Source organism: Antechinus flavipes, chromosome 2 (genome assembly GCF_016432865.1).
Source record: "Antechinus flavipes isolate AdamAnt ecotype Samford, QLD, Australia chromosome 2, AdamAnt_v2, whole genome shotgun sequence".
NCBI classification, from domain to species: domain Eukaryota; kingdom Metazoa; phylum Chordata; class Mammalia; order Dasyuromorphia; family Dasyuridae; genus Antechinus; species Antechinus flavipes.
Genome location: NC_067399.1, coordinates 398,930,524 through 398,946,407, shown reverse-complemented (window position 1 = coordinate 398,946,407; position 15,884 = coordinate 398,930,524). Strand labels below are relative to the sequence as shown.

General features: G+C 42.9%; 1 protein-coding gene and 1 long non-coding RNA gene across 2 annotated transcripts in view; one reads left to right on the top strand and one right to left on the bottom strand.

The window, feature by feature from the left end:
* Positions 1-5,625: 5,625 nt before the first annotated feature.
* On the top strand, positions 5,626-9,659 carry LOC127550084 (uncharacterized). Its single transcript, XR_007950773.1, has 2 exons — positions 5,626-8,496; positions 8,578-9,659. It is a non-coding gene; the product is annotated as an uncharacterized LOC127550084 (long non-coding RNA).
* Positions 9,660-9,810: 151 nt separating this feature from the next.
* The window catches only part of SLC6A7 (solute carrier family 6 member 7), a 37,391-nt gene continuing 31,317 nt past the window's right edge, over positions 9,811-15,884 (bottom strand). Inside the window, exon 14 of the mRNA XM_051978696.1 lies at positions 9,811-14,242. Coding sequence (XP_051834656.1) covers positions 14,036-14,242 — 207 coding nt within the window. The 3' untranslated portion in view covers positions 9,811-14,035. The remainder of the gene's footprint in view (positions 14,243-15,884) is intronic.

Here is a 15,884-nt window from a genome sequence, read left to right as displayed (position 1 = left end):
AACGTATGGAAGTGTCAGAAAGGCAGATTATATATAGGGAAAGTTCTATTAATCAGAGCCATCCAAAAGTGAAAGGACTTCTTTGGGAGGCAATGAGATCCCTTGAGGTCCTCAAGTGTAAATTGGATGGCCACTTTTCAGAAATGTCGTAGAGGGAATTCCTTCTCAGGTATGAGTTGAACTAGGGGGTCTCTGAGATCCCATCTAGTTCTGAGATTCTGGAGTCATGGGAATGCTGGTGTGTGTGAGTATGTCTATGTGTAAATATGTGAGAATCATCTCTCTCCTTTCCGCCCCAATTCATCACCCTCAGGTAGTGGGGTGGCCCACCCTCCTGGGTCATCCTCAGCTCAGGCTGTAATTCCATAATCCCTGTATATATGTCAGAGTTTGTGGTGGGGGGAGGCAAGGAAACCTGACTTTCTTCTGCTGGGGTCATTGTCTATCCCACTCCTACTCCCAAGCCCAATCGCTGAAGTATTGGGGAAAATTCCCTATCTGGAGACTGAAGGAGAGTATTATACCTTGGTCCTCCTTAGCTCAGATAAAGGAACACCAGGTATTCAATGGGAATGGAAGAGAAATAAGAACATGCAACACGTAGCAGGTGAGTGTTGGGGTAATCATCTTCACACAGACTCCCTCAGTGCAGCAGGAACCCTTAGTGAAGTCAAACCCCATGATCCCTTTTAGCACCACTTACTCTAACCATGGAGCTATCTGGTCATACCCCAGAAACATAGTTTTTCATTCATGCCAAGTAAGAAGAATAATCATAATAGGGGTTGGAGGAAGCACTAAAACTTGAATTTTTAGTCCTCAACATGTGCTACTTAGCAGGACTTGGGAAATTCTCTTAACCTCTCGGCCTCAGTTTCTCCAAGTACAAAACTAGAGTGCCAAACTAGATGATTTTGAAGCTTCCTTCTAACTCTAATATCCTATTAACATATGACCAAGCAAGATCAAGCTCTTCCCTCAATGCCTGTTCATTCTTCCTTCCTTTTTCTTCTTGAGGTGATCTTCCTTCTCTATCCTTAGCACTCTTGTGCCAGAGACACCCCTTCATCTCTCATTCTACCCTTCAGATGGGGCTAGCAGGTGAAGGTGGGTTGGGGGAAGATAAAGCAAAGGAAATGTGGAATAAACATTTTCTTTTTTTAACTCTTGCACATTTTAGAGGTATAATGATTTCTGCTCAAATGGGCAGAACCCAAGCACCCAAACTTACTATGTGGGACTCTAGAGCCCATGTTATTGCAAAAAAAAAAAAATAATAACAGAGGATATATTTTTAAAGGATATTTAAAAATACCTCCCACCCCCCTTCACCTCCCTGCTCATGGAGCAAAGCCTGGCCCCTGCTCCTCTCTGGGCTGGATGAGGCATGAGGGGACCTCATTTGGGGCATGTTTGCCAGTGTGCCCGTGCTGCATTGTTACTGTTTTTGGGGGGGTGTTTTGGGGGAATCTGTGGCTGTGACCTGAATAATTGCTGTTTCAATTTTATGTTATTTGGGAGGGGGAGGGAGGGAGGGAGGAAGTGAGGGTGCTATCTGTTTTATTCTTGATGTTTCCAGTGCAATAAAGAGTTACTTACTTCTGTGCATGACAAGCCTTGGTTGTTTCTGTATTGCTGGATAGTCTGTGATGGAGTGAGAGGTAGACTAGGTCCCCAGCATCTAAGTAGCTAGTGTGTGTGCCAAATCTTGGTTCAGAGAATTAGCTGGTAATGTCCCTACGGGGTGCTGTTGGCCCTTTTGGAGCTGTCAGATGCCATCAGAAAGTACCTGAATCAGGGAACAGGGAATAGATTGAAGAATGCCTTCAAATGATATAATGGAGGGAGGGGAGGGAAGAAAGAGAGAGAGAGAGACAGACAGAGACAGAGACACACACACACACACACAGAGAGAGAGAGAGAGAGAGAGAGAGAGAGAGAGAGAGAGAGAGAGAGAGAGGCTTAGATTTAGGACTAGAAGTGTCCTAGGAGTCCATCTAATCTACACACATGAGCAAACTGAGACCCAGAGAGGCTAAGTGACTTTCTCAAAGTCTTCAAACTAGTACCTGGCAGGATTCAAAGCCAAATTCTTTGACTCTGAAATCTAGAGAATTTCACACCATACCATGCTATGTAAGAGACTTCTGCTGTCTTTTCCAATTTTAAATGTATAATTCTCTTATTTTTCACTGGTTGTTGATGTTCCTCCCTTTACTCATAGCCCTGCTCCAAATGTCCTTGCATCCAGAATCCCTCGTTCCATCATCCCTTCCTAGCCAACTCTATGACCCCGTCCAAGTCACCTAATTTCAATTCTTCATTTTCGGTCTATGCTTTTCCTCTTTTGTAATGAGATGAGTTCTAAGGAGGAGGTAATTTCCATGGGTAGTTTCCATTTGGAGTACATTGAATCTGAAACCTTAAGTAGATTCAGGAGCAACAGGAAAGTGAGATCCTATTAGGCACACCCCCACCAGCACCCCCCCCCACACACACACAAAAGTACATTAAGGGCATCTGTACTTAGGCAAATCCCTCTGGCATTTGCTTTGGTGCCTGAGAGGAGAGAGAGTTATGAGGCTAGTTTGGAGTGAATAGACTTAGAATAAAGTCCTACTTCTTATTCCTGACTATGGGATGTGAGATGTAGAGAATTCTTAAGACCTGGGCTGCTGTTGGTCACTTTCGATGGTCAAGGTCCTATGAAATCAGTTTCAGCTCCAAAATTCTACGTCGTTACGTTCCTTCTATCTCTGGTCTTCAGTCCAAGCTCCTGCCCTCTCTGATATTCTCTCTTTTCTGTTCTGGGTCTCCTCCTGGCCCCAGTGGTCTCTAGTTTGCATTCCAAGTCCCCCTGCGGCTCTGATATCTCTTCTTCTGTATTCTGTATTCAATGCCTCTTGCAGCTTTGATGCTGAGACTATTCCAGGCTTTTTTCAGCAGGTGGCATCATGGGATCAGATTTTTGCAAGTTGCCAGCTAAAGGGAAGGCAGGGGCCTACTGTAGCTTTAGAGCTGTGATCCTCAGCTTTGGTTATATAACGTTAGTGATTTCCAGAGAGACTGTGAAATTTAGAAAAAAGAATTCATGTCAGTTGATACTATCAACAGCCAGCTATAACAGAGAGAGACAGAATAAACCTGAAAACTAAGCTAGAAGGTCAGCAGATAAAGGCATATCTTAATTCAACAGCTCAATCTTTTGAAGATCAGCAATTTCATCATTTTGGGCACTGCCACTAATAATGTTGAAGTCTGTCCATGACTTAGTTTCATGACTTGACATAGGCCAAAAATTTACTTGGTGGCGAACCCTCTGGAGATAAATTGTTTCTGAACTTAGAGCCAATCATTGGTCCCATTCCTGGAGTCTTGGAATAGAAGCTGCAAACCCAGCATAGCTTCAAAAAAGTCTAGGGTTGATTCCCAGCCACAATGAGGCACCCACAGGGAACTCTGGCAGAAGGAAAATTCACCTGGCTTTTAAAAATTAACTCAGTGTTTTGGCCTAGATGTATTCTATACCAGGGCCTTGAAAAAACTTGTAGATGAGATCTTCAGACTGTTATCAGCAGTCTTTGAGAAATTATGGGTAACAGGAAGGGGGCAGAGGAGCAAACTTTATTTACACTGGAAAAGAGAAGACTGAGGGAAAGGGGAAGTAAAAGAAGGGAGGGGATAATAACTGCCTTTAATGTGTAAATGCCTGTCATGGTGAAGACTCACTGCAGCAGATTTGTAGTTGGAAGGAATCTCAGAGGTTGTCTGATCCAAATTACCCAGCATAGGAATTCTTTCTGTGATATCATGGCCTCTGTTTGAATACTCCCAGTGATGGAGATCCTACTATCTCCCAAGCAAAATCATTTCATTTGACAGTCCTAATTTTAAAGAAGTTTTCCTTTTTATTGAGCTGAAATGTGTCTCTGTATTACTTTTACTCATTCATAGTATTGCCCTCTGAGATTCTACAGAAAACTTCTAATTTTCACTTCTCATGATAATAACCCTTTTGACATTTGAAGATGGGTAATTATGTCTTTCCTGGGTCATCTCTGAGGCTAAATCATTTCTTTCAATTTCTCCTCATGGCATATGGTTACCTATTCACCTTTCTCTGGACACAGCTTCTCAAATGTACTTGGAACTTAAACACAGTTCAGCAGGTAAGATCTGACCCTGTCTGGACACAGAATCTTCCTTATCTGGGCAGTTTGGTCCTGTTTCATCCTTTGTAAAATGAGAAGTTGGACCATAGGTTTTCTAAGACCCCCTTTAACCAGGACACATTGTGAATATGTGCTTCTATTTTCCAAATGCAACCTCAGATCTCATTAACTTTTATAGCAGCTGCATCACGTTATTGACTCATTGAAATTGCAGTGCATGAAAGCCCCTCTGGCCATTTTTCACATGAATTGCTGTCTAGCCACATTTCCTTCACCCTGTGCTTGTGCAATAGATGCTCCCCAGAACAGAGTGACCCGAGTCTCCTCTTTTCTCCCCAAGGATTTTTTTCCCCGATGATTTCATCTCTCGTGATTTTGGCAGTGTTCTGAATACAAATAACTCTGCTCCATTTTGTCACAGTCAGCCGCCTATGTCTCTTGTGTGTGTGTCTTGGCTCCCCCACTAGATTATAAGCTGTGGAACACTTCTCTGTGCCTTGCCATCTGTCCCCACCACCCCTGAAATGGAGATATGTACATAGCAAGTGCTTGATAAATATTTGTGGAATGAATGAAGTACAAGAAAAGCTCAGGATCAACAGAAGTACTTGGAAAAGTACTTTCACAGAGGAAAGAATACTCGTCTGCCTTAAAGAGGCATAATAGGCCAGTGGACTTGGTGCAAGGCAAGACCTTGCTTTAAATGTTGATGTGAGCTATGTGACGATGGTTAAGTCTCTTAACCCCTCTGAACCTCTCAGTTCTTATTTCTAAATTGGGATTAATGCTGGTGGACCTCCTCAGTGGATTTGTTGTAAGTATGAGGAGAACAATGATGTTGCTGGTAGGAATACAGGTCTGAAAGCAGCTAGCTCTGTCTTGTTTCTCTAATTTGAACAGGAATAGTCATGAGTATCAGGATAGCCTACTAGATAGAGTACTGGGCTTGCAGACAGGAAGACTCATCTTTTTCAGTTCAAATCTGGCCTCAGATGCTTCCTAACTGAGTGACCCTGGATAGCTCCCTTAATCCTTTTTGCCTCAGTTTCTTCATCTGTAAAATGAACCAGAGAAGGAAATGGCAAACAACCTCCAAATGGGGTCATGAAGAATTGGACACAACTAAACAATAACAAGTCTTGGACATTGAAAGGGACTTTTTTTCCCCTCTAAGAAAAATAAAGGTCTGAACTCATTGAGGGAATCAGAGGAACTAAAAGGACGGATTTTTTTAAAAAAAATGTCATTTTACCCCTCAGCACTGTTTCCCTTTCTGTAAAAAGAGGGGGTTCACTAGTTGGCCTCTTAACTCTATTCCAGCTCTAAATCTATTATGCTATAATAATATTATATCAATATAATAATATATTAGTGATATTATTGTATTAATTATATCAATTATTAATATAATATAACTAATAGCATTTATATAGCACTTTAAGTTTGCAAACTGTCTTACATATGTTATCTCATCTAATTCTTACAATAATTCTATGAGGGAAATGCTGCTATTATTCTCAATTTACAGAAAAGGAAATGGATCCTGAGTAGATGGTGAATAGGACAGAGTACTGGACCTAGAACTAGAAAGTTCAAATCTGGTATAACTAGCTGTGTGATTCTGGACAAGTCATTTAATCCTTTTTGCCTTAGCTTCCTCGACTATAAAAATGAGGATAACAATAGCCCCTAGCTAAAAAAAAGTTGTGAGGATCAAATGAGATATTTATAAAATGCTCAGCAAAGTGCCTAGCACATAGTAAACATCATATAAAGATTTATTTCCTTTCCCTTCCCCCTACTTAACTGACTTTTTTCCCAATGTTTTTCCAGAACTCATCATTGTCTTTTCACTTTGGAAATCCATATGAATGATGTCTATATTTACCCTAATTCTGAGTGAAAATTGGGGTATTGATGGGAAGGAGGTAGAGCATGTCTAGGACAAGTTTATTTAGCTAGTCAGTCATGAATGAGTATAGATGTAAATGCTAGAAATTCCTTTTCCCAGAAAGTGGCTCATTTGTCTTGCTACTGCCCCATGGCCCTTCTAAGTTATGAAAAGTGGAAGTTGTCTATCATAAACACTTTAGTATACTTCTCTCCTTAGCATGATGTATTTGGATAAGCTAGGGTGGAGTTCTGCCCTCTTCCCTTCCCCTACTACATTCCCATGAGAATTGCCTTCTCCCAGAGTCAACTACTTCCTACTATGGGGTGACATTACTTGGGCTCTTCACTTCCTCCCCTGCTACTGACTAGCCTAGAATCCCCATGATAGGACAGTCAGGTCTGGTTACTTTTCTCTAGGTGTTGGGAATAGAGGATCTGGGTGGAATGGGAAGATGGGGCCTCAGAGCATCCCAGTAGAAGCCTTCTCTAACTAAATAAGGACTACTCTCTTCTCCAAACAACTCAACTAGCAGTTATCATGGATACAGCAACTGAATTATCTCCAAAACCCATTGAATGGCTTCATCATTTCTTCATCCTACTGGTCCCATCTCTTCTATTGATTCAATTCTATCAATTTTAACCAGCATCATCAATGGCTGTCCATTGGATTCTGGCTATTGACAAGTCCTTCCTCTAGTTAAGTCTCTTTGTTTTTCTTTCTATCTACCTCTGGCCCAATGGGCTACAGTTCTGCCTTAACCTCTAAACCTCCAATTTGGGTAAACAGAACCAAGGTTAAAATAAGCCTTGGAAACCATAAAATTTTATTGCCTCTCCCCTCCTGGGACTTCAACATAAGGCCCCACACTAGTCTTCTAATGATTAACTTTGTGGAAAGACTGCTGAAAAATTTCTTCCACTCTTATAGGGCTTGTTATTGAAACCAAAGTAGGAGTTTTTAGGGCTGGGTCAAATGGAGAGAGAGATAATGGGGAGGACACTGCATTTCTACTCCACTCTTACCTCTTATACCTTAATTCTTATTTTGGTTTCTAAGTTAGTAATGTGGGCAAAGAATCATAGAATGGAAGAGTAGGAAGGAACCTCTGAGATAATGTAGTCTAAATAATGTAGTCCAGCCCATTTATTTCACAGATGAGGAAAGGAGCACACCTAGAGGTTTTAGATCCATATGGAACTCAAATAATTTTCTGATCAGCAGAAATTAGAGACTAGCTACAACTCTATGAAGGTCACCTATTCCTTTTCCAATATACTTAGAGGAGACCAGGTTGGGATCATGCATAACTATTGCTGGGAAAAACAATCTAGCTAGAAGACATTCCCCTCTCCACCCCCAAATCCAAAGTCCTTTGAAGTCTAGGTGGGGCAACAGAATATTCTTTTCCCCACCCCATTCCCCAGCTTGAAAGGGGAGGAGGAGAGAAGGAATACATGGATCAGAAGGGAAAGTGGGGCACTCCTCAGGGTAGGATCTCTCCCTTCTTATCTTCTAGACAATCCTTGAGTTGCTGCCTGATCAGAGCAGAAGGAGACATCTAATGCCTGGTGAGAGACAGTAATCCTCAGCAAGAACCTGTCAGGAGAATGATCCTGCAGCAGGAAGGCTGGCCCCTCTAATGCTTCTTTTGGAAGATGCCCCTCTGATATTTAACTTTGTGCCATCATGACCCAGAGCTAGAAGGGACATCAGATGGCATCTCTTCCTCATTTTACAGATCAGGAAGTTGAAGACTTAAATTTGGGATACTTTTCCCCCAAAAGGGCTATATCTTGCTCATTTAAATCACAGGGATGGTAAGAGAAGACCATGATATCACATTTAGGAACAGGTTCTATGGGTTTCTGGTTTGTTTACACATCTCCCCTTCCCATCATCCCCTTTTTTTCTTCCATTGTCCCCCCAGGGGAGGAGGGCATAACAGCAGTCCCATTTTACAGATGGCAAAGAGAGTAAATGGTTCAGCTAGGCTCATCCAGCACATTCAGCGCTAGATTCAGGACCAGTATCCAGATCTGACCTTCCTGTGCTTTGGACTCAAATTATTTTTAAAAGTGGAAAAAAAAATCAGAAAGCCTATCATCTCAATTTTCACATGGCCACTAATTAATGTTACAATAGCATTTGAGGAGCTCTCTGGGCCTTGAGGTTGTCCGTTGGATGGGATTAGACTAGGTGACCAAGGTATTTCTGACAGCCTGTGATTGGCACTTAGGCTTACTGTGGCAGTAAGTAATAAAACCTCATAAACAAACGGAACATGGGGAGAGTTGAGGGCAGCCCAGAAAGTTTAAGAACAAAGGCTGAGATGGAGGAGAGCCTGCCTACCAGAGGCCCACCAGAGAGAGAAGGACCTGGGACATCAGCCATCAGCAATCTAAAGGCCCCAAAGAACAGGAAGTCGTGGTCAGTAAAATATTCCAGGGATGGGGGCTGGGGGTGGGCAGAGGAGGAAAATGAAAGCCGATTTGTCCTTTGGCCTTGCAGCCTCCTGGAGTGACGATGTCTATCTTCAGGACCCTTGGCCTGCAAGGGAAAATATACCACAAAGACGCAAAACTTTCCATGACCCACTGACAAAAATATGAGACTGACTGCTCCGACAGATGAAGAAGCATTTACTGCAAACCAGCACAGCTCTGAGTGCAGTGGGACAAAAGGTCACTTGGAAACCCAAGGATCTGAGTTTGCTTTTTAACCCTTTCTCTGACTATCGCCTTTCTCACTGAGTCACCAGTTTGAATCAACACACAATTTGGGCAAAAGTTAGAGGCAGAATCCTAACTTATACTATTAATAGGAAGCTATTGAGATGGGAATGGAAGTGTTTGGACCTTTGAGCAAAAAGAGGGATCTTAGAATCCTGGCTCCCTTCTCACTGAGGACTCAACGAGGCCTGCTTCCCTTTCCCCTTCCCCTGGTAGAGCCTTAATAAAAATTGACTAATTTGATTTAACTGGATTCTAGGATAGGTCTATTGGTATCAGATTGACTTCAAACATGCACTAATCCAATTAGGGGCGATGTTATTGCTATTCAGCTAATTTTTAGTCATGACTGTCTCTTTGTGACCTCTTTGGGCTTTTCTTGGTAAGAATACTGAACCAGTTTGCCATTTCCTTTTCCAGCTCATTTTACAGATGAGGAAATAGAGGCAGGGTCACATATCTTGAAAATGTTTGAAGGTAGATTTGAGCTCTGAGAGGAGTCTTCCTGACCCCAGGCTTGGCACTCCATCCACCACACCACTTAGCTGCCCCTTGGGATGTTAGGAACACTAAAAGCCCCTCTGAAGTAGAATTCTGTATATCTAAAAAGGTATGTTTATTGGTCTATGCCCATGACATTGGCCAAGGGCATCACGTGAGATTTCTGTTTATCTTTGGAATGAAAATAGTTCTTGGTGTATTATAATAGAAAGGGAACCTCATTTCAGGGAAAGAAATCTGGTTTCTGGTCCCAGAACTACCACTCACTTGCTGTGCCTCTTTGAGCAATTCATTTGCCTTTTCTGGGCATTTATTTTCTTTTCTGTCAAATGAGTAAAATAAACCAGCTGGTCACCAAGATGCCTTCTAGCTCTGAAATTCTCCCTTCTGAGGCTTCGTCCATTCCTAACATCTAAGGAGCTATGTATTTACTATTGTCTCTAGCCATTCCTAAAAGCCACATTAAAAGAGAGAGGGGAGGGTATCTTAGAAATCAGACACAAAGAAAAGATTCCAGAAGGTTACTCACTGAGTGTTTATTAACACTGAACTAACAGAACACAGACAACCAAAAGAACAGAACACATCAGGGAATATGATATGATTCACAGGAGACCACAACTGCACTGTTCAACAATACCTTGAGAGTGCCCTGCACCCCTTGTATAACACCATTTATAAAAAACAAGTTGCCTTGCAGACACATGCACCCTCCTACCAGGTCCCAATAGCTCAAGGGGCTTAAATATCCCTTCCTCGACAGAATGAGAAATGCCCAAAGTATTGGGATAAGGACATTGGGTTCTGGATTCCTTCTTTCCATTTAGTACTCTCAATATTTCTCCCTCAGAGATTGAGATTGGGCAGAAGCCCTGAACTGGGCAAAGCTTCTGCCAGGATGCCCTTTGGTTGGCAAGGGAGCATCTCCCATGGATGTCCTAGAGTGGGTTCTTCCTCTAAGTTATTCTCATCCATGCTACTCTCTTGGACAACCGCCCTCCTCTTGCCAAGCATGGACAACAATCTGGCCAGGGAATTCTTGTCTGGTTTTTGGGACATTGTGGCCACAGAGATGAGGAAGGAGGAGCAGCCCCTTAGCATCACTGACTACACAAACTGCTTAGAGCTTGGGGCTGGGAAATAGTATATGGAAGAGAGGCCCAAAACTGGATTACTGTTGTGGGAGAATGGATGTCATCTGAGTTCACCCAACTCTAGAGACATTTATTAAGCACCAACTGTGAACAGTGTTCTGCACTGGGTGCTGAGTGGGATGCAAAATTAAGAAAACATGGCCCCCAACCTTGTAGAGCTTACAGTTCAGAGGAAGGAAATAATGTTTTCAAATGTTATATATATATATAGTTACTCCAAAAATGCTGAGATTTCCTTAATATTGATCTACATATCAATACATCACATCCTCTCCTTGCCTTATCAGGCAAGTGATGAGTCTTCAACTTTTAGCTGGGTTGATCCTCAGATGAGAGACATAAATCTGGCATGGGACCCTTTTGACAAATTATTTCTGTAAAATATTACAGAAGTACATCAGGAGAGTACCAAGTGCTATGAGATGGGCCAGAAAGAGAAATAAGGGCATTAGAGAAGGCTTTTTAGAGGAGGAGACATCATGAATGACTAGAAATCCAATAGGTGGGTCTTGTACACTTAGCTTTCACAGCCTCACCCTGCTCCAGGGAAAGGGCCCATTTGACTTTCCCCATGGTTGAGGAAGGGACCAAGTTCTTCCCTCTATGAGTAAAAGCATGGAAACAGGAAAGCATGGAGGATGTTTGGAGAGTGCTGAACAGTCCAATATGTTATAGTAAGGTATAGTAAGTGCAGTGTACCAGGTTCTAAGTAAGGGAAGTTGTCTAGAAGATCAGGCAAATAAATCAGAATTTTTTGTTATTAGTCATTTTACTCATATCCGACTCTTATTACCCCATTTGGAGTTTTTGTGGCAAAGAAACTGGACCAATTTGCCATTTCCTTCTCCAGCTCATTTTACAGATGAGGAAACTGAGGCAAACAGGACTAAGTGACCTATTCAGGATCACACAGCTAGGCAGTATCTGAGGTCACATTTGAAATTGGATCCTCCTGATTCCAGTCTCAAAACTCTGTCCACTGTGCCACCTAGCTGCCCCCAATCAGAATTGTATTGGGCAGAAATTTTGTGCAGAAAGGTGACATAACTTAATTTATGAAGGGAGTGAAAAGAGGGACTGAGAGGAGGACACAGTAGAAGTAGGAAGCAGTTATTGCAGTAGGCTAAATGGATGGGAAAGAGGGCCTGTATATGATGGTGGCAACAGAACTGAGAAGGAGACTGAGGCAAAAGATATCACAGAGGTAGAATTGAAAAGGATTTAGAACCTTTGGAAAATGTGATGGGAGAAGGAAGAGTGAAAAATAACCCTGAGGTTAGGACATGGGAGAACAGGACTCAACTGAGGCAAAGCAAACTGAGATCTCCTTTGCCCCCATCTCCAATATAACCCATGTATAGCTGCCTGCTCAATGCAGAAGATGATTCTTCTCATGTCCAATGAATTTAATGACCAAAATAATGAAGTTAGGAGGAAAAGAACTCCGGTGTATGTGTGTGGGGGGGGTGGGGGTGGAGGGGGGTGTCGTTTGTCCAAGCTGAATTTGAGGCTGCTGGGGCATGGAGACATATTTTACCCACCTAGATAGACGTGGGTCTGAAGCACAGAGTAAGAAGCCGGGGATGTAGATTCTCAGGTTCTTGGTATGGAGGTAATCAATGGGAGAGGAGTAGAAATCAGCACAGAAGAAGGATAAGGAGGAAACAGAAGATGGGGCAGAGATCCTTGGGGAGCACACACGTTTAAGAACCTTTGATGAGGACTGAACTCCATAGAGACAAAAGTGGGGAGAAAGGTAAGAGAGTGCAGTGTACTGGGAACCAAGGGAGGAGGGGTCATTTAGGTGGGAGGGAATGGTTAAGTGCCACACCCTTTAGGGAGGTCAAAGACAAGGAGGAATGTAAAAGGCCATTTGATTCAGTGACTGGGAGGTCACTGACACAAGCCAGATTGCAGAGGGTGGAGAAGAGAGTGGGTGGTTAGGAATGGGAGCCATGCATGTGGACAACTGCTTCAATAAATTTGGCAGTGAAGGGAAGGGGAGAGAAGAAACCTTGGTCAGAGGGGGTGAGGGGCCAGGAAGAGACTCTGAGTTTCAGGGAGCTTGGAGAATGTTTGGAGGGTCTTGGAAAGAGGCCAACGAAAAGAGTGAAGATGTCTGAAGAACAATGGGTGATTCCTAAGGGACAGCCTGGAGAAGGAAGCAAGAGCACAGGACCATAGGATTAGCTTTCATAGAAAATGAGGAATACTACTTTTTTTGGGGGGGGGGGGCGGCGCGGGGGCGGGGAGAAGTCAGGAGAAATCAGAAGGGAAGCTCCTATCCGAAGGCCTCAAACTTTTCAGGGGAGTGGGAGGCTAAATCATCTGCTCTAAACGTGGGAGGAGGAATGGAGGTTGGAAGAGAAGATCTGGAACAGTTGCTATGGGGAATGTGATTTATGATCAATAATGATCCCTGACAGCATAGGTGAGAGGCCATATATGGACCTTTCATCTCAGATTCTTCTGGTCTGGGTTCCAGACAGCATCATTGCTGGAGACCCTTCTTGCCTAAGCTTACTTCTTTAATTCTACTTTTCCTTTTCCTTCCTCCAGTTCAATTTGTATAGAAACATTCAACTTCCTAATGCCCACAATATCTTCAATGGCTCCCTAATTGTCTCCTCCTAGCACTTCAGGTTCTTTTTTACACCTTTCCTTCCTCCATTTAAGTTCATCTTCTCCTTCTAGTCAGATAAGTTTCTTCCCTGTCCCAGACTTTTAGCTCAGGTTGTTTCTTCTGCCTGCACTTGCTACCAACCTTCATTCTAATCCTTAGCCAAACTGTACTTATCCCTAGAAGTCCATCTCAATCCCTGCATCCTCTAGGAATTTTCCCTAAATCATTCAGATTGCCATCTCTCCTCCCTCTGAATTTCTATTGCACTGACCATAGAAATCTGGCATATTTGTTTGCTTGCTTCTTATTTCTCCAGCTTTACTGTAAGCTCTTGGGAACAGAGACCATATCCAATACATCCCTTTATTGCCCACAATCTAGTACAAGGTTGGGCTTACAGGAAATGCTCAGTGAATGGAATAGCCAGGGCCCAGTCCACTGGGAAACTGAAAAGGTCAAAGATTTCCCTTAGATCCGTCAGCCTCAGAGCTGAAAAGACGGCTAGATGACCCAAGTTGCTAGCAAGTCAATGGCTGCTCTAAACCCCTGCTCCAAACATTTCTGTGGGCTTCCCTGCCCTGTCCTGCAGGTCCCAATGGAGAGATTCCTTGCTGCAGCATAGATTTGGGGCAGTTTTTTGGGGGCCACAGGAAAGTCCAGATGAGGGAATGGGAGAAGTCAGGAATGATGTTTTGTGGGTGACCTGGGCCCAAAGGAGATGTGTGGACAGAGAGGATGGAAAGCAAATCAAGCAGGACAGGGCCTGAATTCTGACCACAGCTAAGATATCCTGCCCCATTTACTCCCAGGAACCCACAGGAACATATCCACACAGCCTCTAGGCTCTGGGACAGTTGTTTCAGGCCCACAGTATTACCCTGCTCAAGGGGAAGGGCCTGTGGGGCCCATAGTAACTGCCCTCAACTGTCCTCTGTCCCAGGGGCCCTGCTCCCCCTCCCTCACATCATGGATTCCTCTTCTTCGATCTCCCGGTCCACTTCAATGGCTGTGTTCTCAAAGCTGGTGACGCCACCATATTTCCTCATGTGGACCATCAGAGGCTTGGGGGACTGGCTACCTGCCAGGGTGGCCACATACATGCCTGTCCTGTTCTCCTCCAGAGAAGGACCCCAGTCCATGGCCGGTCGACTGGCTTGCTGGATCCTCTGGGAATAGAAAAAGAATGGAGGTCACTTGACTTTTCCCTCAATGAGCCAGAAATGGAGGGAGGGGAAATACCTTCTCTCCCCCAAGCCAAATGGGTTCTACTCTGAGATGGGAGTCACTAGAGCTGAATCCAGGGCTCAGACATCTCTTGTTCTGCTCTTGGAAAACTGATGAAAATATGGATCTCAGCAGCTTCTGGCAAGGACTGTCAGCCATTTACATTTACATCCCTCCTCCCACAGCCAAACCTGAAAACCTTTCTTGCCCCTGAGGACTCTTCCCTCTTAAGAGATCTAGGGGTGCCTGATAAATCTAGTCCAGGTCTCACTTTCCATTCAAGACTCCATTTATGTCCTCCTTGCCAAGGACTGCTGTAGTGAATAAGGAGCCAAGCAGGAGGAATCCCTCATGGTGTTTATTCTTTAGAAGGACCTGACCATGCATAATGAGACAGACTTTTTTGAATGTGGTCAATGTGAGAATTTGTTTTGGTTGAATAAGCATGTTTACTAAAAAAGATTTCATTTTTCTTTTTTTTTTCCCCAATGGGAGGGAGAGGAAATAAATTTTTGTTCATTGAAAAGAATAAATTAAAAAATGTTTTTAAAGCATTCTCATCCTCATAATCAAATCATCATAATAGTGGGATTTATATAGCAGTTTAAGATTGGCAAAGCATCTTACAAATGTACGTTCATTTTATCCTCACAATAACTCTGTGATGTAGGTGCTATTATTAGCCTCATTTTATAGATGAAAGGCTAAATGACTTTCTTGAAGTCACATAACTTGAAACAAGATTTAAATTTTGGTCTTCCTTCCTCCAGGTTCAGCACTCTGACCACACTGTGCCACCTTACTAGAAACCAGAGGACCCTTAGATCATTTAGTTTCAAATTTTTATTTTGTAGATGAAACAGACCTAGGGAAGGGCTGCTTTCCTATTTAATTTGACCAAAACAACACAGCTAATACCAGGGATGCAATTTGAACCAGGTTTCTTGAAGCAAACCGTGGGCTAAGGTAGCTGCTGATTTGAAAGCTTAGTTTTGTGTTGACCCTGTGACTGTTAGTGGATAGAATTGGGCTACTTGGATGGCTTTCAGATAGTGTATGAACTTACAGGTCTAGAAGACCTTGTTGAAATGCAAAAAAAATGTTAATAAAGTTAGAATCAGAGAACTGTGTTAAAATCAAGGCACTGTCATGACGTAGATGACTGTAAGTCATTTAATTTTTCCAGGATCTCATTTTCCTCATCTGTAAAATTGAGGACTAAATAAGGTGATCTTGAAGGTCCCTTTTGACTAGTATGGCCTAGAAACTGAGAGTTGGGTATCTTCACATAAAAAAGGGGTGCCTAATAGAATCCTTTCCTTAGTCTAACTATCCTTCTGCCCCTGAAGACAAACTGGGCACCAGAATTCCTTAGTTGGTAACTTCTGGCCACCAGAGTCATCCTCATAGCTCAAGAAAGTATGGGCCAGCCATCTGTATCAGAGAGAAATGTGATTGAATGTGAATTGAATATGATTTAAGCACAGCATATTCACCTTTTTTTGTTTGTTTGTTTTTAAATTTCTTGTCTTTTTTTTCCTTTTTGGTCTGATTTTTCTTGCACAACATGACAAATATGAAAAT